Source organism: Mytilus edulis, chromosome 2, assembly GCF_963676685.1.
Source record: "Mytilus edulis chromosome 2, xbMytEdul2.2, whole genome shotgun sequence".
NCBI classification, from domain to species: domain Eukaryota; kingdom Metazoa; phylum Mollusca; class Bivalvia; order Mytilida; family Mytilidae; genus Mytilus; species Mytilus edulis.
The window spans coordinates 71,599,259-71,622,126 of record NC_092345.1 but is presented as its reverse complement, the minus strand read 5'-3'; the positions used below and the strand labels follow the sequence as shown (position 1 = coordinate 71,622,126).

Genomic DNA, 22,868 nt, shown 5'->3' with positions numbered 1-22,868 from the left:
CATCATTACAGAACTGAACAAAGTAATAACACGACGGGTGCCGTATACGGTGCAGGAAATGCGTACCCTTCCGGAGCACCTGATTTCACTCCGGTTTTTTTGTGGAGTTCGTGTTGTTTCTTAATTATTATTTATAACTGTTGATGTAAATGTCCTTTGATTTGGTGAGTCTTTAGTTACTCCTTGGTTTTGATTGTTATTGTCTATATAAAAAACTGTTTTCAATCAAATGTGTATTCAATCTTTATATAAAAGAAGATGTGGTATGCTTGCCAATGAGACAACTCTCCACAAAATGACACAGAAATTAACAGAAATTGGTTACCGTACGGCATCAACAATGAGCAAAGTTCATACCGCATAGTCAGCTATAAAAGGTCCGGAAAATAAAATACGTCTACATATTTGTTACGAAAACGTCGGGTTTTACAAAAACCGAAAAATTGTCCTACTCATATTGCTGCCCGGGGCAAAAAGTAGGTATTGGTTATTTTGTCCAGATTAAATGACGTGATATCATTGCGTCCTTATTAACGACAAAGGCTTACAATGACGGTGTTTGTAATAAAAACTTCGATCATTCTGCTATAATGGTCACTAGTGACAAAGTCAAACCAACTTTTATCGATTGAGCCCCAGTTATGCCAAATTCTCGCTTTTGTGTATTACCATATTCAAAAATAAGGGAAATGTTACAATAAATGTTTTTGTAGTAAATGATGAGAATTACTAGAAAATGTGTTCAATCATTTTATAATTGAACGTTTTTCTTTTTTTTTGCAGAACTTAAACATTTGATAAAGAAATTATAATATGTCTTTTCCATATTGGCCCTGGTATCATCCCTCGGCTAAAGCCTCGGACTGATATAGGAGTTTCGGATGAAATCAGGGCCAATATTTAAAAGGGCATGTTATAATCTATAAATATACATACAACTTTTGTTGATTGAATAACTGAAAAACAAATATGGCTAACCAGAGACAACCACCAAATTTTACACTCCTGGTTTTTACAGATAAATTGAAAAAAGTGAAATAACAAAAATACCGAACTCCAAGGAAAAGTCATAACAGAGAGTCATATCAATTGCAAGATTAAAAGCTCAAACACATCAAACGTTTAGGGATTAAATTTCTAGCTTATTTTTCTGTAGATGAGATCTATATCAGATGCAGAATTTTCAGATTGTAAATTGTATTGCTTTACCAAGATTAAAACTGATGAAAGTAATTGTTGTGAGGAATAATTTTACTTGATCTCTTTTCGGTTTTTCTATGAAACTTCTTTTAATACTAGTTATGAGAACAATATTCTATGAGCAATGTTGATATCAACTGTGTCGCCATTAAAGTTCTTAATCGGTAAATGACATAATAAAAATAAATCCTTTCAAACAGATTAGAATTACAGCTTTATTTGCTAGTAATATTTGTAAATAATGTTTTTCTTGTCGTTCTTCTTTGGTACTACATGTTATCGTTTCCCAGGAGCACCCGGAAGGCAGCAACCAGTACTATCTGAAAGTATTTATATATGTTATTAGGTTTTACAATACAAATTTGCTCCAATCATTTCAATGTGGAAAAGTAAATTAATTTATTAAAAAATACAATGTATTTCTTAAAATCCCCTTTTTTATATATCGCGTCAATGTTTATGTAATTGTTTATAAAAAAGATACGTTTAATAACGATTGTGAGTGTCTTTCCATAACCGGTTTATGCGCTATACCAAATTTTTGAAAAATAGCAAATATAAAACCAAAAGAATCTTAAGAGACCATGGCCAAGACAAAGCGATGACAGCTGTATCTGGTGAGTTGTACTAACAAGTACGTTATTGAATACAATACATTTACAATCATTTAAAAATATGCCAAATTTTCCATTACTTCGGGGTTGTATAATGTGTATATATCATTTCGCTTCTGGTATGATTAAAAGCTTTGATTTATCAGAACATAATACATGCATCAGTTTGTCATCCGATAATCAATACATTTCGCATTTTTCTTAAATTTCTTTTGTCTCAATAAAATCTTAAAGAAAGGTATTGTAAGATTTTAAGTTAGGTCCCTTAAATGACAAAACATTTTCAGGGTTGTCATCCTACACTACATAAGTGTCCTTACAAACAACGGTATATTGCTGTGTCTTCCAAGTGCTCCACGAAACCTCTTTCTAAATTATTAACATCTATTTTATCAGCATTCAAAGGCGGGCTTCAAAGTTATTGTGAAACTGCCTATTCTAGAGGTGGCGTGAATCAGATGTGGATACTTAAAAATTCCAAAGATCTTTTAGAGTACATACAATCTAACTCTCTTTCATCTTGTAACAGTATTAAAACATTTGACGTTTCTACTCTTTACACAAGTATTCCACATTCCAAACTAAAAGACAAATTGAAAGAGTTGGTATTACTTTGCTTCATAAAAAAGAATGGCCAACGTAGATACAAGTATCTTGTCTTAGGGAGGGATAAATCATACTTTGTAAAGAATCACTCTGATTCAAACAAAAAATTCTCTAAAACCGATATTATCAAGATGCTTGATTTCTTGATTGACAACATATTTGTAACGTTCGCAGGACGTGTTTTTCAACAGACTGTCGGCATCCCAATGGGAACAAACTGTGCCCCTCTACTTGCCGACTTGTTTCTTTATTATTATGAGGCTGACTTCATGCAGGAACTTCTTAGGAAGAAAGATAAGAAGTAAGCAATATGCTTTAACTCTACTTTCCGCTATATAGATGACGTTCTTTCACTAAACAATTCAAAATTTGGTGACTATGTGGAACGCATCTATCCAATCGAATTGGAGATAAAGGATACTACAGATACAGTTAAGTCGGCTTCATATCTTGACTTACATCTAGAAATTGACAATGAGGGTCGGTTGAAAACAAAACTTTACGACAAAATAGATGATTACAGCTTTCCGATTGTGAACTTTCCATTTCTAAGTAGCAACATTCCAGCAGCACCTGCATACGGGGTATATATCTCCCAATTGATACGATATTCCCGTGCTTGCATTTCCTATCATGATTTTCTTGATAGAGGGTTACTGCTCACAAGGAAGCTATTAAACCAAAAGTTCCAAATGGTGAAGTTGAAATCATCCCTTCGTAAATTTTACGGACGCCATCACGAGTTGGTTGACTGTTATGGAATGACCGTTTCACAAATGATATCGGATATGTTCCTTACGTCGTAACTACAATCCCCTTCCCTTTCATGAATGTGACCTACCGAATTAGACTATTTACCGGATTTGTAATCACATAAGCAACACGACGGGTACCACATGTGGAGCAGGATCTGCTTACCCTTCCGGAGCACCTGAGATCACCCCTAGTTTTTGGTGGGGTTCGTGTTGTTTATTCTTTAGTTTTCTATGTTGTGTCATGTGTACTATTGTTTTTCTGTTTGTCTTTTTCATTTTTAGCCATGGCGTTGTCAGTTTGTTTTAGATTTATGAGTTTGACTGTCCCTTTGGTATCTTTCGTCCCTCTTTTATTGTAAAATATCGTTCAAAATTATACTTTTATGGCAGTGTTTGCTGTATATTGCGTTACATATATGTAAGAATAGATTCAAAATGATTAATACGGATATTTGACAAGACTTAAGTCTTCAGATCGTATTAAGGATTGTCACTTGGTAGATATATAAGCAACTTACCAAAAGTTTGAACTTATTATACCTTCTCATTTATCATATAAAATTGAGAAAGGAAATGGTGAATGTATCAAAGCGACAACAACCCGACCATAGAGCAGACAATCATCTTTATTTTGAATTGTATATACGGTATGCACAGGGCTTCCTGTAGTTTTGTTTATGTTTTGTTAACTCTTTGGAATTTTGGGTCCTCAATGCTCTTCAACTTTGTACTTGTTTGGCTTTATTACTATTTTGATCTGAGCGTCACTGATGAGTCTTATGCAGACGAAACGCGCGTCTGGCGTATGAATTTATAATCTTGGTTCCTTTGACAACTATTTAAAGTATGTATTGACAAGCAAGCGATATATATTATTGTCTTATCATATATGTAGAATCTGTGTTGTCAACAAATATGTATGTCGGTAATAGATAAACTACCTTTAACACATGCTTGAACTTCCTCGTCCCATTTATATCCGTTTATACATTCACAAGAATTTGTGTCCTTATTATATTCCATATATGTTGAACATCGTATTATAAAACCTAAAATAAATACACATTCTTCATTGTTTTCAGAAGCAATGTCCAAGTTAGCAATATGTTGTTCTACAATGATATTTTAACAATAAGAAGTAAATGTATATATCTGACCTCTCTTTTGATTGTTTTTTGATCGGTTGATATCTTAGTGACGATTTCATTATTTTGATATATATGATACAAGTCTACGATCTTCTAATGTGTTCTGATATTTTACGATCTCTAGTCTTTCCAATTGCATTTGAGTGGTGGCTTATATTTATGACATCCTAATGACCTTGACAGTACAACTGAAATTTGGAATTTGACACAGACAGATATCTTCTAAGTTGGGTTTATAACCAGGTTAATCACTTAAGTTAAACTATTTAAATTGAGAATTGAAATGGGGAATGTGTCAAACAGACAACAACCCGACCATAGAAAAGACAACAGCAGAAGGTCACCAACAAGTCTTAAATGGAGCGATAAATTTCCGCACCCGGAGGCGTCCTTCAACTGGCCCATAAACAAATATATATACTAGTTCAGTGATATTGAACGCCATACAAAATTCCAAATTATACACAAGAAACTAAAATAATAAATACAAAAAAATAATACAAGACTAACAAAGGTCAAAGGCTCCTGACTTGGGACAGACGCAAACATGCGGCGGGGTTAAACATGTTTATTATATATCAACCCTCCCCCTATACTTCTAGCCAATGCAGAAAAGTAAACGCATAAAAATTCGCACATTAAAATTCAGTTCAAGAGAAGTCCGAGTCTGATGTCAGAAGATCAAAAAAACAAAATGACAATAATACATAAATAAAATCAGACTACTAGCAGTTAACTGACATGCTAGCTCCAGAATTCATTTAAACTGATTCAACGATTATATTTTCATCATATGAATATCAGGCACAATCCTTCTCGTGTGGGGTTTAGTATCATACCATCATAACATATATGAGAAGAACATAACCCGTGTCATGCCAACAACTGGTTTTTAACTAAATGTGTTTATTGTCAACTTCTGAATATTCACTTGTAAAATACACTCTACACTATCGTAAGGCAATTACATATCTCAATTGATAATTAAGGTGCGTGCATGGTCACATAGTATGGAAGTTCTTAAGAGTGATGCATTTTGGATATGAGCTCCTGTTTTAAAAAATAACAAGCACTTTTAAAGACTGTTAAATATTGGTAATTTATAAACATATGAACCAAAATTTCAGAAACTGGGTAAAGGTATGCGTCCTTGATTTTAAGAATTAATCAATTCAAAATTAACGGAAGTGATTCTCTCTAGATTTATCATATATTAAGCATTGCCACCCTTTTGCTAGTACATATAATAAGTATTTATTAATATTTTCAAGAATATCTTTATCTCTAACTATATGTTATAAAATTCTGAAAACAAAAGTAAAGGTCAGTAGACATTTTTTTTAATGGCCCTGACATGAATAAAACAAGACAAAAAAGTCAAAAACCAAAAGGTGCACCTTGTATACACATCAAATCCTTCCATTTGTCGATTTTTTTATCTGCATCTTTCATCTTTCATTTGGAAATGCCTGTACAAAGTCAGGAATATGACAGTTGTTGTCCATTCGTTTGATGTAAAATTGAGAATGGAAATGGGGAATGTGCCAAAGAGACAACAACCCGACCATAGAGCAGACAACAGCAGAAGGTCACCAACAGGTCTTCAATGCAACGAGAAATTCCCGCACCCGGAGGTGTCCTTCAGCTGGCCCCTAAACAAATATATACTAGTTCAGTGATAATGAACGCCATACTAAACTCCAAATTGTACACAAGAAACTAAAAGTTAAAATAATACAAGACTAATGTAGTTTATTATGTGATTTTTTGGGGCCATTTGACATCAGATTTAACGTCAATATCCTAACTTGACGTGGATGTGTGAAATTTTATACCACACAAAACCCAATTGTTTTCTCGGCATGATTTTGAAGGGGTATATGGGAAAAACCCTCCATAACATGATATTTCTGTTTAATTATACCGAATAGATTTTGATTGAATTAGGCTGTACATGTGAAGGGAAATCGTAGTGCCGCGCGAATAATACATTTACTTATACGCATTAATGCTATTTGATTAGGGACCTTCCGTTTTGAATTTTCCCCGGAGTTGAGTATTTTTTTATTTTACTTTTTTCAAAGGTTTTACTGTCTGTTTTCTTTTCATTTTATTGGTACACCTGAGAGCGTTTATGATGTCGTTATCAAACCCGTTGATATATATACTCATTGAAACATAAGTTGTTTTACCGATGACAAGATAAATGCAGTAAAACAAATATGTTTGTTTGAGAAAAAAACAGAATTGTTGACTTCGGAAATACATGTATAGCAAAATCTTAAATTGACAAAATATGCGAAACAAAATGGTAGTCACTTAGGGCTCGTCATTTCTATTAAATGGATGAATTAGCATATAAAGAGGTTCAATCACAACTCATTTATAATCTATGTTAGTCGTAAATGTGTAATAATAATAGCTTTAAGGTGGTATGGGAGTCTAAAATAAAAATGATAGAATTTGTTCATACTTTGCCAAAACGTTGTATCTATTGATACATATTGAAAAATATAATAAAAATGATAGGTCACCGCGCATTTTCTCAAGCTACAGGACAGGACAAAATGACACATTTTGTATGGATTATACAGGAAAAAACACCATTTTGTGATTAGAAACTAAACAAAATGATAGAATTGTTAAATACTTCAGGAAAGATAGCTTTCAGAGACTGCTTTGAGAATATAAAAAGAAAAGATAGGGTCACCGTACGTTTTTTCCGGCTAAAATACAAAATAGGAAAATTCCATACAGAATCCTTCAGAAAATGCACTTTTTTAGAGTTACCTCCCCTTAAAATGCCAATTTAAAAAAAAAAAAAAAAAAACAACCAAAAATTATGAACATTTGCAAAAATATCAATATTTAGAAGTTATATTCTTATAAATTGGTACTTTTAAATGAAAATGTACATTAAACATCTGCATTCCTGCATCAAATTTTGCTAACTTTATGGAAAATCTGGACCTTTGATTCTCTGTTTTTTACAATCCAAGATGGAGGAAGACACCCATACCACCTAAGTAATGTATGCATCAACCACAGTTCTAAAGATAAAAGTGCGTTTTGATTACTTGTTTCTTAAACAATGACTTATTGCTGTTTGCTTCACATTAAGTGACATAAATTTCAGGCATATTCAGGACGAGTAAAAAATGTTATTTTTGTTTAAATAGGCTGCAAAATGAATCAATATGTAGAATGAAAGCAGTATATCTAGATTTCTATTGAATAAAAAAGAGAATAGTAGATGTGACAGAAATTTGTGACCAATTTGTAATTACAATTAAGTTTATCTCTTTCTTTTCCGAAAGGTAAGCGAGTTTCTCTATACATTGAATATCAGTTATTACGGCAATATCCCAACTTGATGTGCGTGTGTGAAATTTTATAACACACACAGCCGAATGCACGGTTCTTTCAGCATAATTTACTGGAAAATTTGATCAAATTTGTCGAATATGTATTACAATACCTCAGTTAAAATACTAAAATACCATACCAACATATAAATAAGAAAAAACAAATCGACGTTCATAGGAAAATACAAGGATGACACAAGTGAAGTTAAAAGGATAATTCACAGTAAAAAACCGTTGATAAAACTAAAAATTAAGGTAGTAAAAATCCTATGTAAATCTGGAGTATACTACGGAGATTTAACTTCAACACTGTTTATTCACCAAAAACATTTTATTATGTTCTTTGGTCTGATCCTTTCCTATGTATCAAGCTCTCTTGTAATTTATATTAAAATCAAAACGAAAGAAAATATTGTAGACCAAACAACTTTTGCGCTCAATTTAATTTTGCGACTTTCGAAAATAGAAAAATATCGCAAATATAAAGCGTCAAGAATATATAGAATGAAATTCAAAACAGTGTGGCTGTGGCTATTGATTGACACATCAAATTCATTCATTGGCTGGGACAATTTAGATGAACGTTTGTATGTAACGACCACTGCTCATTATGTACTTTTTTAAGACACTTAAACTATGGGGTCACCAAAGGTTCACAACACCTTAATATAGTAATTCGAAAAATCAATCAGAAATAACACGATGTTTTGATTTATACTAATTATATAAATCAAAACATAAAGGTTATTCCTGATTAATTTTTCGAATTATTTTATAATTAAAGGCGTTAAGAAACCTTTGGTGACCCCACAGTTTAAATGTCTATCGTAGGTACGTCGTGAATCGAATCGGATGAATTTAATGTGTCAATCAATGGCCAAAGCCACACTGTTTTGAATTTCATTCTATATTAACTTGGTATTCTCTTTTATAAATACGTCAAGACAATTATTAAACCACAATAATGAAAAGAGTTAAAAAAGAAGTATACGCAAAAATAAGATTTTTAAAATATGAATGAGTAAGATTTACTGTAAACTTTTGCAAATAACTGCCCCATACCTTATCATTATAAAAGTAATTTATCATATTATATACATACCATTCACATTACTGCGCATCTGTATACACAAAATAAACAAGATAAGAACGTTGATAATACAACGGTTCATATTCGCAGTCCTCTGATCTCTAAGTTTTTTTTTAAGTGACACCTTGATCTTATTGATACAGAATTGATTTGATACGTAAATACAATATAGTATAAGTTATTTCAATATATATATATACAATTTCAATAATTCCAGTAATATTGAATGGATTGTTAAGAATGAGAAATAAAGAACAAAGACACTGTTAAGAATGATCAAGAATGAATCGTAATTAAATCAATATAATGTAATTATCTTTTTATAAAACGAAAGTAGTAACATGTTTGACTATTCCCTGAATTCAGTCATTTATATTTAAAACTCGCTCATGATTAGATAAAATTCTAACATTTTGTGAAAAAAAGGTGTACTAAAAGGACATAACACATATGTTAAAGGTCTGATATATTTCAAGGAATAAAAATAATTGAAATTAACGTTCCATAGTTCAACATCAGCAGGAACTGACGCTTGTCATCCTATAAATTAGTATCGATACACGTTATTTGAATTTGTGCTGATTATACTCAGGATTACACATCTTACTTTAAATATTTGATGAACATCAACAACAGAAAAGGTCGATCACATCTTAAAATCTTTGTAACATTCAAGTTTCACCGACAAAAAAAAATCGATCAACACAAAACATCAGGACTACGAAACTACCTCACAATGAACTTTGACGTCATAACTGATTTCAATTTGTAAAATAGTTCTCAATAAGAAGATTTAAAACAAATATTGCCACTAAGCTTTAAAAAGAAACCGATAGTCGATAGTTGATCAGCCTACCTGCATACTTAGTAGTATATGTATCTTATGCAAATAATGCTAACGCCGTGTCTCTCAAGATTTCACCGTATTATCTTTTTTGTCTGTTTATAACCGATTTCCGCTGTTCTTCCACACATTTTATATTATAAAAAGTAAAATCACAAAAATACCGAACCCCCAGTAAAATTTAAACGAAAAGTCCCTGATCAAATGGCAAAATCAAATGCTCAAACACATCAAACCAATAAATAACAACTATCATATTCCTGACTTGGAACAGGTACTTTCTTACGTAGAAAATGGTGGATTGAACCTGATTTTACAGCTAGTTAAACCTCTCATTTATTTTTCTCATTCCACAAATTTGTTATTGACATACGTTTGGCAAAACGTGTTTCTTGAAAAATTATTACACCAGGGTTTTCGATATCACAAACTAGTCAAAACATTTACTAAATTTTATCATCGGTATAAAGACATCATTCGTAAATATAGCTCAACATGCAGACTTCTAATACGTTCAGGTATTTCACATCCAATTTTTTATGGAAATATTCTTTATAAAGCACAAAGGTGTCAGTATTCACCTCAGAAACTTACAAAACCTTTGAATAGACTTCTTAAGAAGGGATATAATTACGATACTGTTGTCAAGTCATTAAAGATTGCATATTGTGGCGTTAATATTGAGTCACTGATAAGGTCTTTGCATCGGAACTAAACACATTTATTCTAAAAACAGTTGTTGGCATGACACGGGTTATGTTCTTCTTATATATGTTATGATGGTATGATACTAACCCCTAACGGGAAGGATTGTGCCTGATGTTCATATGATGAAATCATAATCTTTCAGACAGTTTAATTGAAGTCTGGAGCTGGCATGTCAGTTAACTGCTAGTAGTCTGTTGTTATTTATGTATTATTGTCATTTTGTTTATTTTCTTTGGTTACATCTTCTGACATCAGACTCGGACTACTCTTGAACTGAATTTTAATGTGCGTATTGTTATGCGTTCACTTTTCTACATTGGTTAGAGGTATAGGGGGAGGGTTGAGATCTCACAAACATGTTTAACCCCGCCGCATTTGTGCGCCTGTCCCAAGTCAGGAGCCTCTGGCATTTGTTAGTCTTGTATTATTTTAATTTTAGTTTCTTGTGTACAATTTGGAAATTAGTATGTCGTTCATTATCACTGGACTAGTATATATTTGTTTAGGGGCCAGCTGAAGGACGCCTCCGGGTGCGGGAATTTCTCGCTACATTGAAGACCTGTTGGTGACCCTCTGCTGTTGTTTTTTATTTGGTCGGGTTGTTGTCTCTTTGACACATTCCCCATTTCCATTCTCAATTTTATTCTATTGTTTTTGCTATTTTCACATTTCCTGACCGGTGTGAGAAAAGTATTTCTCTTCACTATTGAAAAATCTGTTCTCGGCAAAAGATTGGTTGAAATTTAATTGTGACGTTAAATTTTCTTGATTTCTTCTGAATTTTCTGATTGTGACGTCATGAAAAAAGGCGACCATGCCTGATGATGTCACATCAAAAGAATACAACTTTCCACAAATTCTTGAAAAGGAAGGATAAAAATCATAACAGAAACAGATTCCACCACTGCAACTCGTGTATTACGATATGTCACCACTCTTAACAATTAAATTTTAAATCTAAAAAGTCCGGCAAGCCTCGCACTTTAAAAATTAAAATTCAACTGTCTCGAGTAGAGAAATATCGTAATACACTTGTTGCAGTTATGGAATATTTTGAAAATATTTACTTTGGAAAGCAGGCAACTTATTGAGGTTAGGATCAGCATTCTGTGACGCAAAGCAAAACATTCATCACATAACCTTTATGATATTAAGTATTCCATTTCTTGGAAGGCACAATTATCACGATATATGTCGGAGGACACAGGCGAAGATACCAAAAGGATATTCAAGCTCATAATTCGAAGTCAAACTGACAATGCCATGACGTAAGGAAGCTGGCTTGTCACGTTTTGGATTTTTTGTCAGATTTTCGGAATCCTCTGGTTTTACCCATTTGAATGCCTTGAAAAATTTTCCCGGTGACCCCCATTTTTCTTTTTTGTAAATCTTTTACATGTATAATGATATGCCATCTGTAAAAGTCTTATAAAATTTTAATTACTTTTTAACAGTTTTTGAGAACTTCAACCTGTCAATGATAAAGCTATGAAAAGTCAAGAGAGAATATTTTCCCGCAAAAATTTCAATGGCTTATATCTAGAAAACAAGCACGGTGACCTATATATATTTTTTTGCTCTTTGGATTCCTTTATTAATTCCCTATCTATATAAACTAGTGTGTTGAAAAGTTAATTACTTTGAAACTGAGAAGCGAACTCCCTTAAGACGAAACACGACAAAAAGCATAAAAAACAGTCGACAAAATACAACATACAACAAAATGATTGAGCAACACAAACCTAAACGAAAACGAGTCATCTCCGATGCTTCGGAGCGGTAAGCAAATCCTGTACCACATGTGGCACCTGTCGTGTTTCTCGTGTTATTACAAATATAGTGAAAAATGTAACATTCGAGAAAAAGAGCACGGGGTTGTGTTAAGGGCAATTGAAACAGATACGGCGTCACTTGTGAAACTGACATTTCATGACTGTTATTTCTAAACAAATTCGGAACCCTTGATTTATAGCTTACAGCAAGGGAAGCAGATATGAAATTTAAGTTGTCAGTTTGTTTTCAATTTATGAGTTTGACTGTCCCTCCGGTATCTTTCGTCCGTCTTTTATGGAATATCGTATCAACTGACAGATACATATTGCATACGCAGGCTTTGTTAGGATGGTGAGTTGACAAAACAATGTTCTTGCTATACTCAATCTTGCTTTATCAACCCTGCTGGTATCATTAGCGGGTTCTTTAATTATTTGTCGTGTTTATGAATGTTGGTATTTGACCTGACTAGCTTTCTGTCTGTTTTTATCTAACTGTGTTTGGACTTTGTTTCTTTTCGTTTTGCATTTGCGCAACGTTTATGTGCAAATGTTCTCTGCAAATACCATGTCTTTTAAAATAGATGTTACTGTTTTTTTAAGTTTGTTGTTTCAATTTCCTGATCTCATTCATCAATTAACGCGTATCATGAGGAATAAGGAGATATAACATAGCCTTTGCTGATGCCCGTTTGAAGTGAAAACCATTATTCCACTGCAACTTACTTATTGTACATAGTCTTTATCTAATTATTACTGTTTATGCAACTTCATATGTCATTAGGATGACCCAAATGTAGTGTTTTGCAAGGTCAAATGTTCTTTTGAAGTAAAGATAATTAATTGCTGGTTTAACTTGTTTTGTCAATTGATGCATTTTTCAAAGATTTTACAAATATAAAAAAGATGACTTACGCATTTTTTTTATTATTGTTTTTGCTTTTTTTTGCACCAAGTCTGCAGGAATATGATACAATGTAATTGTTTTCTATTCATATCGTTGGTAAAATACTCGTGCTTGTCAGGTTAATGGATTTCTTCCCCGTTTGAAATACCTTGAAGCAAGGTATTTCTGTTAATACTTTTCTTGTACGTACTAACTACATGTATAAACGTCATCAGTATGCTGTGCCAAATGCTTTTAAGGAATGCTTTATGAAAAGTAGCTTTATTTCTTGTCACAGTTTTTTAGTACTTTCATTGGATACTAATCTGTGGTTTACAGTTGTAATGCAATATCATATAATTTATTTATGTATTTCTTTGTCCTGAGTGTGCTTGCGTTTTTTAATTGTGTTGTACTCTTGTCAAGTAATGTTGTAATTGCAGCGGTATTTTTAACATTCAACCCACCATGTTTTCTAAAATTGTCCTAAACCAAGTTATCACAGGAACCAGGATAATAATTTAATACGCCGGACGCGCGTTTCGTCTTCATTAGACTCATCAGTGACGCTCAGACCAAAAAAGTTATAAGTCCAAACAAATACAAAGTTGAAGAGCATTGAGTACCCATAATCGGGAATATTTTTGTTATATTATAGTTCATGTCTATGCATGTTGAACTTTGTTTTTGTTGTTCCGTTGTTTTCCTCTTACAATTGATGATTTTCCTCCGTTTAGTTGTGAACTGAAATTAAATGCTTCTAACAACAGGTGATCATTTCCTTATATGAAACTATTCTTAACAAAGAGTCATTCTATGACATATCAAATAGTTATCACAGGTATCAGGCTTATAATTTAATACGCCATATCGATATGCATGTTTCGTCGTCTACGTAAAACTCATCAAAGAAACACATTACAACTTTCCCATATCCTTTTTTTGTCAGAATGCAGTTTCTCATTCATTTTGACAAACGCTTAACTTTGTTATTTAAACTGCTTTGGTGGCAATAGTAGTTTGAAGTTTTTCTCAAATGAATTATTTTACATTGGTTAGTTCGGGGTCTTTCATAGAATACTTTGCGTTGTGGTTTTTGCTCATGGTTAAAGACCATTCGGTGACATATGATTATTAGCTTTTTGTCCTTTGTTCTATAGTGAAAAGTTTTTTTTTTCATCTTCTTGTTATTATATCATAGATTATATAATTACAATGGTATACTCCAGGCGATAAAATAGGAATAACTTTATCATCTTTATTGTTTTTAACATTGATGAGTGATAATGAAATTCATTGAATATCGTAGAATATCGTTCTTTTGTAGCTGTTATCTCTTTCCTGTAATCGCTGCATTGTCCCACCGTTCCTCACCTGAAATTTAAATTTTAGTTGTCGTAATTGCATACTTTATGAAAAAAATTAGGAGAATTAATTTATGTCATAATGAACAAACATTATAGTAGAGGCAACATTATAAGGATAAATAAAAAATAGATTTTAAGAATACATCTATGAAAACAGCAACTGAAAGATATACTGTAAACCAACTTATTGTGTCACATCGCGGCTATATAATTTCACGATTTTCTAATTAACTTTTTGTAAAGATCAGAGTTTAACATATTCGCGACAATTTTTTTTTCGCGTTATTTTTCTACTCGCGAAAATAAATCGCTCGCGAAAATAAGTTGGTTTACAGTATAAATATACAATATAAGGCCAATGTCAAAAAAATATAATCTATTTTGTATAAGGGCCGAGTACAAAAAAGTTTCTTTTTTTATGACATTGACCTAATACTGTTTTTATACTGCAACTTAAACTAATACATCAGTTAACTGCTAGTAGTCTGTTGTTATTTATGTATTATTGTCATTTTGTTTATTTTCTTTGGTTACATCTTCTGACATCAGACTCGGATTTCTCTTGAACTGAATTTTAATGTGCGTATTGTTATGCGTTTACTTTACTACATTGGTTAGAGGTATAGGGGGAGGGTTGAGATCTCACAAACATGTTTAACCCCGCCGCATTTTTGCGCCTGTCCCAAGTCAGGAGCCTCTGGCCTTTGTTAGTCTTGTATTATTTTAATTTTAGTTTCTTGTGTACAATTTGGAAATTAGTATGGCGTTCATTATCACTGGACTAGTATATATTTGTTTAGGGGCCAGCTGAAGGACGCCTCCGGGTGCGGGAATTTCTCGCTACATTGAAGACCTGTTGGTGACCCTCTGCTGTTGTTTTTTATTTGGTCGGGTTGTTGTCTCTTTGACACATTCCCCATTTCCATTCTCAATTTTATTGGTAGCTTTTTAAATAATAACACAAATGTCAAACTTATTTGCATCCCTTATTGAACCCCTCAGAAGAAAGTGTTCCGTGATGAAATTATCATTATACCCAAAATATAGCTATGTTACTATATTTAGGAAATAAACAAATCTAGTTGAAGTATAACAGCATTTTCTCATGCAATACATTTTCGAGAATATTAAACAGAACCAACCATAATTTTCATAAGTAAATAAATTTGTCAGTTACGGAAATCAAGTTCAAATTACAAAAGTAATGACGTCTATCACTGGTTCAGGCAAATGTCCAACGGAACATAAATAAACTTTTAGCATGTTATCATCAAAACAAATCTTAATAGTCAACAAGAAAACAAATGCCTTTTTTTCGAATGAATACATACTAATTTATTCTTTTTGAGTGTCCCATCGGAAATTCTGACGGTTACACGAATTAATGAGCAAGATCTAGACCGGTATAAATATGCTTATATCATGTCAATTATGCCATAAGAAAAAGATATAAAAAATCATTTATAAATGAGTAAGCTATGAAACAAATATTTCCGTAAACGTGACATAAAATCATATATTTACAAAAATCTGTTTATTTGAGATAATATAAAATAACTGCTTAGATCAATCTTTCAAATCATAGAAGTTAGATGTCAGCTGGGACTTGTATTTTAATATTTTGGAAAGACAAAATAATACACATTGTATTGTTTTCAAGTAACGTAATTAATGATAGGCTTTAAGATCAGTTTTTCATTATAAAGTGCATGGTAAAACTTTAATTGTTAAATTTGTTCGTGTTTGTGTTGGTTATGATCTCTTTTATAATACTTTACCTAAGGTGTCACCTGCTATTCTTTTTGTATTATATGTGTCTAACTTAAAAATATAAAGTTTGATATTACCATCACATTTTTGTTCATCTTCGTTCCATAGAAACCCGTCATTGCATTCACAACTTCCAGTTCTCGGATTATAAGATGAATTCTCATCATTACATTGGTTAAGCCCTGAAATATGGTTGTTGTAGGTTTTTGAAATTAATGTGAATTAAACAAATTTTCTTGGGATGATTTGAAATCCTGTCATTAAATACGTGTACTTCCAATTTTAGACTTTACAACTTATGAGCATACATGCATAATATGTTCATTTAATATAACTCTCTTGAAAGTCTTTTCGTTTTTTACAAACAAGACAAAAACATTTGATTTATAAAAAGAAAATTTAGATAGCCAAGGTAGCAAAAACAGACAATACAATTAGGAAAATAAAACCGACGGAAAGGCAAACCTCTGAAAATATCAAAGAAATATAACACACTTAGAACACTAAATATTTAGCAACACTGCTTTCGCCAAAGAGAAGGAAACACAAGTGCTCTGAAAGGGTTAGCAGTTCCTGTTTGATCATTATATATGTGTGTTGCTATTGTTTAAATTGTATAATGCTCTTCAATCTGATGAGACATTTTTAGACGAAACGCGCGTCAGGGGTACAAAGTTTCAACCCTGATAGATAAATGATGAGTTGGATTAGTTTTCTATGTTTTCTGACCGTTGTTATTTATTTCTCTTTTTACACTCAAACTTGGCGTTGTCTGTTTTACGTTGAAATGTTCTACTTGTTGCCTTCGTATACGGCTGTAGTTTTTGTTACAAATATTTTCATACAATGAAAATGTGAATTTGTGCTACCAAATATGAAAAGTGATTAATACAACAGCCAGTTAGTTAGATAACTTAAAAAAACACTGTGATGTTATAAGTCTACAAGACTGAATAGCGTTTACATGATTTTAATTCTAATTGTTTTTTTAAAAGAAGACAATTTATAATTAAATATGTTTAACATTTGAGAAATTGCGCTTTTGTATGAACTATACAGTGATTTCGTTTTTGGCACATATGATAACGAAATTATCAAGAAAAGAACATTTAAGGCGGTCAAAACAAATCCCAAGCAATGGAATATTATACGCTCACCCAGTAACAAGTCAAGTTTAACTGATAATACACTGATTCATTTCTTCCAAATCTCAAGTATTTCCCATGATCGTCAGTGTATCCGCCTAACATAATTTCTTTTTAAAAAGTGTCTTATAAACAATACCATAAAATATCATTTCCTATTGGAAATAAAACGAAATAATTCTGTATAATTGTTACATTGAAAATGATATCATAGAGTATTTCTTCCTTTTTTCGAACTTTTATTATGGAGGAACTTTTGTTTTTATGACACGGTGACGTCTAACAACATCGCAATGAAAAGTGTATTTAAAGTACGATCCTTACAGGTGAAGAGCCAAAAGTGTATAAACTTGATTTAGAATATGTGCATACTCACTACAATCAACACTATGCAGTACCATTAATTGTAGTAAGACGATCATAAATGCTAGGACTTGAGTTTTAACGATATCCATTTTAGACAAGCATTGACCTTTTTGTATGGTCAGAAGGAATCATGTTTTATACAGATACATATTGTAAGCTTTCAAATTGATATAATTAAATAAATCTCAGTTACTTTGTATGATTGTGTATTATCAAACAAAATATCCATTCAAAGAATATTGACCTCGGTTAACATACAAATACATCAGGTAATTGTTTGAGACATCTGGATGTACGTTGAAAAAAACTTTCTCATTTTCAGTTTCTTCGGTACAGAAACTCTTTCAAAATATTTGTGACTATTATGTTTGTTTACGATAATATAATTATAAAACAAAATCGTTCTGAAATGTATCATTTTACGAAAAAGAAGATGCTATTTGATTGCTTAGGAAATAACATCCACCAATTACAGTTCGCCTTTAAAAGAGGTGCGAAAGATAGCAGAGAGACAGTAAAATTCATAAATCTATCAAACGCCATGGCTTAATAAGAAAAAGACAAGCAGACAAATAACAAGACACTAGACACAAGACACAACAAAGAAAGACCAAGCAACATAAACTCCACCAAAAACTGGGTGTGATCTCAGGTGCTCCGGAAGGGTAATCAGATCCTGCTCCACATGTGGCACCCGTCGTGTTGCTCATGTTATTAAAACCCGGTAAATAGTCTTATAAGTTGGTCGCATTCGTGAAAATTGAACGGAATTGTAGTTACGATATAAGGAATATATATTTAAAAATGCCTGCTGATAAACAGTACCATACCTCATGCTATAAAAAGTCCGACAGGACAAAGTAAAACAATTGCGCTTTTGTATAAACTATACAGTGGTTTCGTTTTTGGCACATATGATAACGAAATTATCAAGAAAAGAACATTTAAGGCGGTCAAAACAAATCCCAAGCAATGGAATATTATACGCTCACCCGGTAACAAGTCAAGTTTAACTGATAATACACTGATGCATTTCTTCCAAATCTCAGGTATTTGCCATGATCGTCAGTGTATCCGCCTAATATAATTTCTTTTTAGAAAATGTCTTATAAACAATACCATAAAATATCATTTCCTATTGGAACTAAAACGAACAAATTCTGTATAATTAAATATTGTTACATTGAAAATGATATTTTAAATATTTCTTCCCTTTTTCGAACTTTTATTATGGAGAAACTTTTTTTTCATGACACGGTTACGTCTAACAGCATCACAATGAAAAGTGTATTTAAATTACGATCCTTACAGGTGAAAAGCCAAAAGTGTATAAACTTGATTTAGAATATGTGCATACTCACTACAATCAACACTATGCAGTACCATTAATTGTAGGAAGACGATCATAAATGCTAGGACTTGAGTTTTAACGATATCAATTTTAGACAAGCATTGACCTTTTTGTATGGTCAGAAGGAATCGTGTTTTATACAGATGCATATTGTAAGCTTTTATATTAATATAATTAAATAAATTTCAGTTACTTTGTATGATTGTGTATTATCAAACAAAATATCCATTCAAAGAATATTGACCTCGGTTAACATACAAATACATCAGGGAATTGTTTGAGACATCTGGATGTACGTTGACAACAACCTTCTCGTTTTCAATTTCTTCGATACAAAAACTCTTTTAAAATATTTGTGACTATTATGTTTGTTTACGATAATATAATTGTAAAACAAAATCGTTCTGAAATGTATTACTTAGGAAAAAGAAGATGCTATTTGATTGCTTAGGAAATAACAATCCATCAATTACAGTTCCCCTTTAAAAGAGGTGTGAAAGATACCAGAGAGACAGTAAAATTCATAAATCTAAAATAAACGCCATGGCTTAATAAGAAAAAGACAAGCAGACAAATAACAAAACACAAGACACAACAAAGAAAACTAAAGACTAAGCAACATAAACTCCACCAACAACTGGGTGTGATCTCAGGTGCTCCGGAAGTGTAATCAAATCCTGCTTCACATTTGACACCCGTCGTGTTGCTCATGTTATTAAAACCCGGTATATAGTCTTATTAGGTTTTGCGCCGAGTACAAAAAAGTTTCTTTTTTATGACATTGACTTAATATTGTTTTTATACTGCAACTTATACTAATACATTGGTAACTTTTTAAATAATAACACAAATATCAAACTTATTTGCATCCCTTATTGAACCCCTGTGAAGAAAGTGTTCCGTGATGAAATTATCATTATACCCAAAATATAGCTATGTTACTATATTTAGGAAATAAACAAAACTAGTTGAAGTATAACAGCATTTTCTCATGCAATACATTTTCGAGAATATTAAACAGAGCAAACCATAATTTTCTTAAGTAAATAAATTTGTCAGTTATGGAAATCAAGTTCAAATTACAAAAGTAACGACGTCTATAACTGGTTCAGGCAAATGTCCAACGGAACATAAATAAACTATTAGCATGTTATCATCAAAACAAATCTTAAAAGTCAACAAGAAAACAAATGCCTTGTTCTTCGAATGAACACATAATAATTTATTCTTTTTGAGTGTCCCATCGGAAATTCTGACGGTTACACGAATTAATGAGCAAGATCTAGACCGGTATAAATATGCTTATATTATGTCAATTATGTCAAAAGAAAAAGATATAAAAAATCATTCATAAATGAGTAAGCTATGAAACAAATATTTCCGTAAACGTGACATAAAATCATATATTTACAAAAATCTGTTTATTTGAGATAATATAAAATAACTGCTTAGATCAATCTATCAAATCTTAGAAGTTAGATGTCAGCTGGGACTTGTATTTTAATATTTTGAAGAACAAAATAATACACATTGTATTGTTTTCAAGTAACGTAATTAATGATAGGCTTTACGATCAGTTTTTCATTATGAAGTGCATGGTAAAACTTTAATTGTTAAATTTGTTCGTGCTTGTGTTGGTTATGATCTGTTTTATAATACTTTACCTAAGGTGTCACCTGCTATTCTTTTTGTATTATATCTGTCTAACTTAAAAATATAAAGTTTGATATTACCATCACATTTTTGTTCATCTTCGTTCCATAGAAACCCGTCATTGCATTCACAACTTCCAGTTCTCAGATTATAAGATGAATTCTCATCATTACATTGGTTATGCCCTGAAATATGGTTGTTGTAGTTTTTGAAATTAATATGAATTAAACAAATGTTCTAGGGATGATTTGAAATCTTGTCATTAAATACGTGAAATTCCAATTTTAGACTTTACAACTTATTAGCATACATGTATGATATGTTCATTTAATATAACTCTCCTGAAAGTCTTTTTCGTCTTTTACAAACAAGACAAAAACATTTGATTAATAAAAAGAAAATTTAGATACCCAAGGTAGCAAAAACAGACAATACAATTAGGAAAATAAAACCGACGGAAAGGCAAACCTCTGAAAATATCAAAGAAATATAACACACTTAGAACACTAACTATTTAGCAACACTGTTGTCGCCGAAGAGAAGGAAACACAAGTGCTCTGAAAGGGTTAGCAGTTCCTGCTCAATCATTATATATGTGTGTTGCTATTGTTTAAATTGTATAATGCTCTTCAATCTGATGAGACATTTTTAGACGAAACGCACGTCAGGGATACAAAGTTTCAACCCTGATATACAAATGATGAATTGGTTTAGTTTTCTATGTTTTCAGACCGTTGTTATTGATTTCGCTTTTTACACCTAAACTTGGCGTTGTCTATTTTACGTCAAAATGTTCTACTTGTTGCCTTCGTGTACGGCTGTTGTTTATGTTACAAATATTTTCATACAATAAAAAATGTGAATTTGTGCTACCAAATATGAGAAGTAATTAATACAACAGCCAGTTAGTTAGATAACTTTAAAAAACACTGTGATGTTATAAATCTACAAGACTGAATAGCGTTTACATGATTTTAATTCTAATTGTTTTTTTAAAAGAAGACTATTTATAAATAAATATGTTTAACGTTTGAGAAATTGCGCTTTTGTATAAACTATACAGTGGTTTCGTTTTTGGCACATATGATAACGAAATTATCAAGAAAAGAACATTTAAGGTGGTCAAAACAAATCCCAAGTAATGGAATATTATACGCTCACCCGGTAACAAGTCAAGTTTAACTGATAATACACTGATTCATTTCTTTTAAATCTCAGGTATTTGCCATGATCGTCAGTGTATTCGCCTAATATAATTTCTTTTTAGAAAGTGTCTTATAAACAATACCATTAAATATCATTTCCTATTGGAGGGATTTTTTCATGACACGGTTACGTCTAACAACATCGCAATGAAAAGTGTATTTAAATTAAGATCCTTACAGGTGAAAAGCCAAAAGTATATTTAGAATATGTGTATACTCACTACAATCAACACTATGCAGTACCATTAATTGTAGGAAGACGATCATAAATGCTAGGACTTGAGTTTTAACGATATCCATTTTAGACAAGCATTGACCTTTTTGTATGGTCAGAAGGAATCATGTTTTATACAGATACATATTGTAAGCTTTTATATTAATATAATTAAATAAATCTCAGTTACTTTGTATGATTGTGTATTATCAAACAAAATATCCATTCAAAGAATATTGACCTCGGTTAACATACAAATACATCAGGGAATTGTTTGAGACATCTGGATGTACGTTGACAAAAACTTTCTCATTTTCAATTTCTTCGGTACAAAAACTCTTTCAAAATATTTGTGACTATTATGTTTGTTTACGATAATATAATTATAAAACAAAATCGTTCTGAAATGTATCATTTTACGAAAAAAAAGATGCTATTTGATTGCTTAGGAAATAACAATCCATCAATTACAGTTCCCCTTTAAAAGAGGTGTGAAAGATAGCAGAGAGACAGTAAAATTCATAAATCTAAAATAAACGCCATGGCTTAATAAAAAAAGACAAGCAGACAAATAACAAGACACAAGACACAACAAAGAAAACTAAAGACTAAGCAACATAAACTCCACCAAAAACTGGGTGTAATCTCAGGTGCTCCGGAAGGGTAATCAGATCCTGCTCCACATGTGGCACCCGTCGTGTTGCTCATGTTATTAAAACCCGGTAAATAGTCTTATTAGGTTGGTCGCATTCGTGAAAATGGTACGGAATTGTAGTTACGATATAAGGAATATATATTTAAAAATGCCG

The 22,868-nt window shown here is 31.9% G+C and overlaps 1 protein-coding gene and 1 long non-coding RNA gene across 2 annotated transcripts; both read right to left on the bottom strand.

Annotated features, from left to right (window-relative positions):
• Positions 1-1,412: 1,412 nt before the first annotated feature.
• Positions 1,413-8,913, bottom strand: LOC139510669 (uncharacterized). The gene is made up of 3 exons (XR_011661949.1): positions 8,791-8,913; positions 4,117-4,224; positions 1,413-1,520 (listed from the first exon to the last, which is right to left on the bottom strand). It is a non-coding gene; the product is annotated as an uncharacterized lncRNA (long non-coding RNA).
• Positions 8,914-14,232: 5,319 nt separating this feature from the next.
• On the bottom strand, positions 14,233-22,170 carry LOC139510668 (cell death abnormality protein 1-like). Its single transcript, XM_071297215.1, has 4 exons — positions 22,067-22,170; positions 20,721-20,825; positions 16,203-16,307; positions 14,233-14,362 (listed from the first exon to the last, which is right to left on the bottom strand). Exons 1-4 carry the CDS (start codon positions 22,143-22,145, stop codon positions 14,319-14,321), a joined length of 333 nt encoding a protein of 110 aa, XP_071153316.1. The 5' UTR covers positions 22,146-22,170; the 3' UTR covers positions 14,233-14,318.
• Between the last annotated feature and the right edge of the window lie 698 nt (positions 22,171-22,868).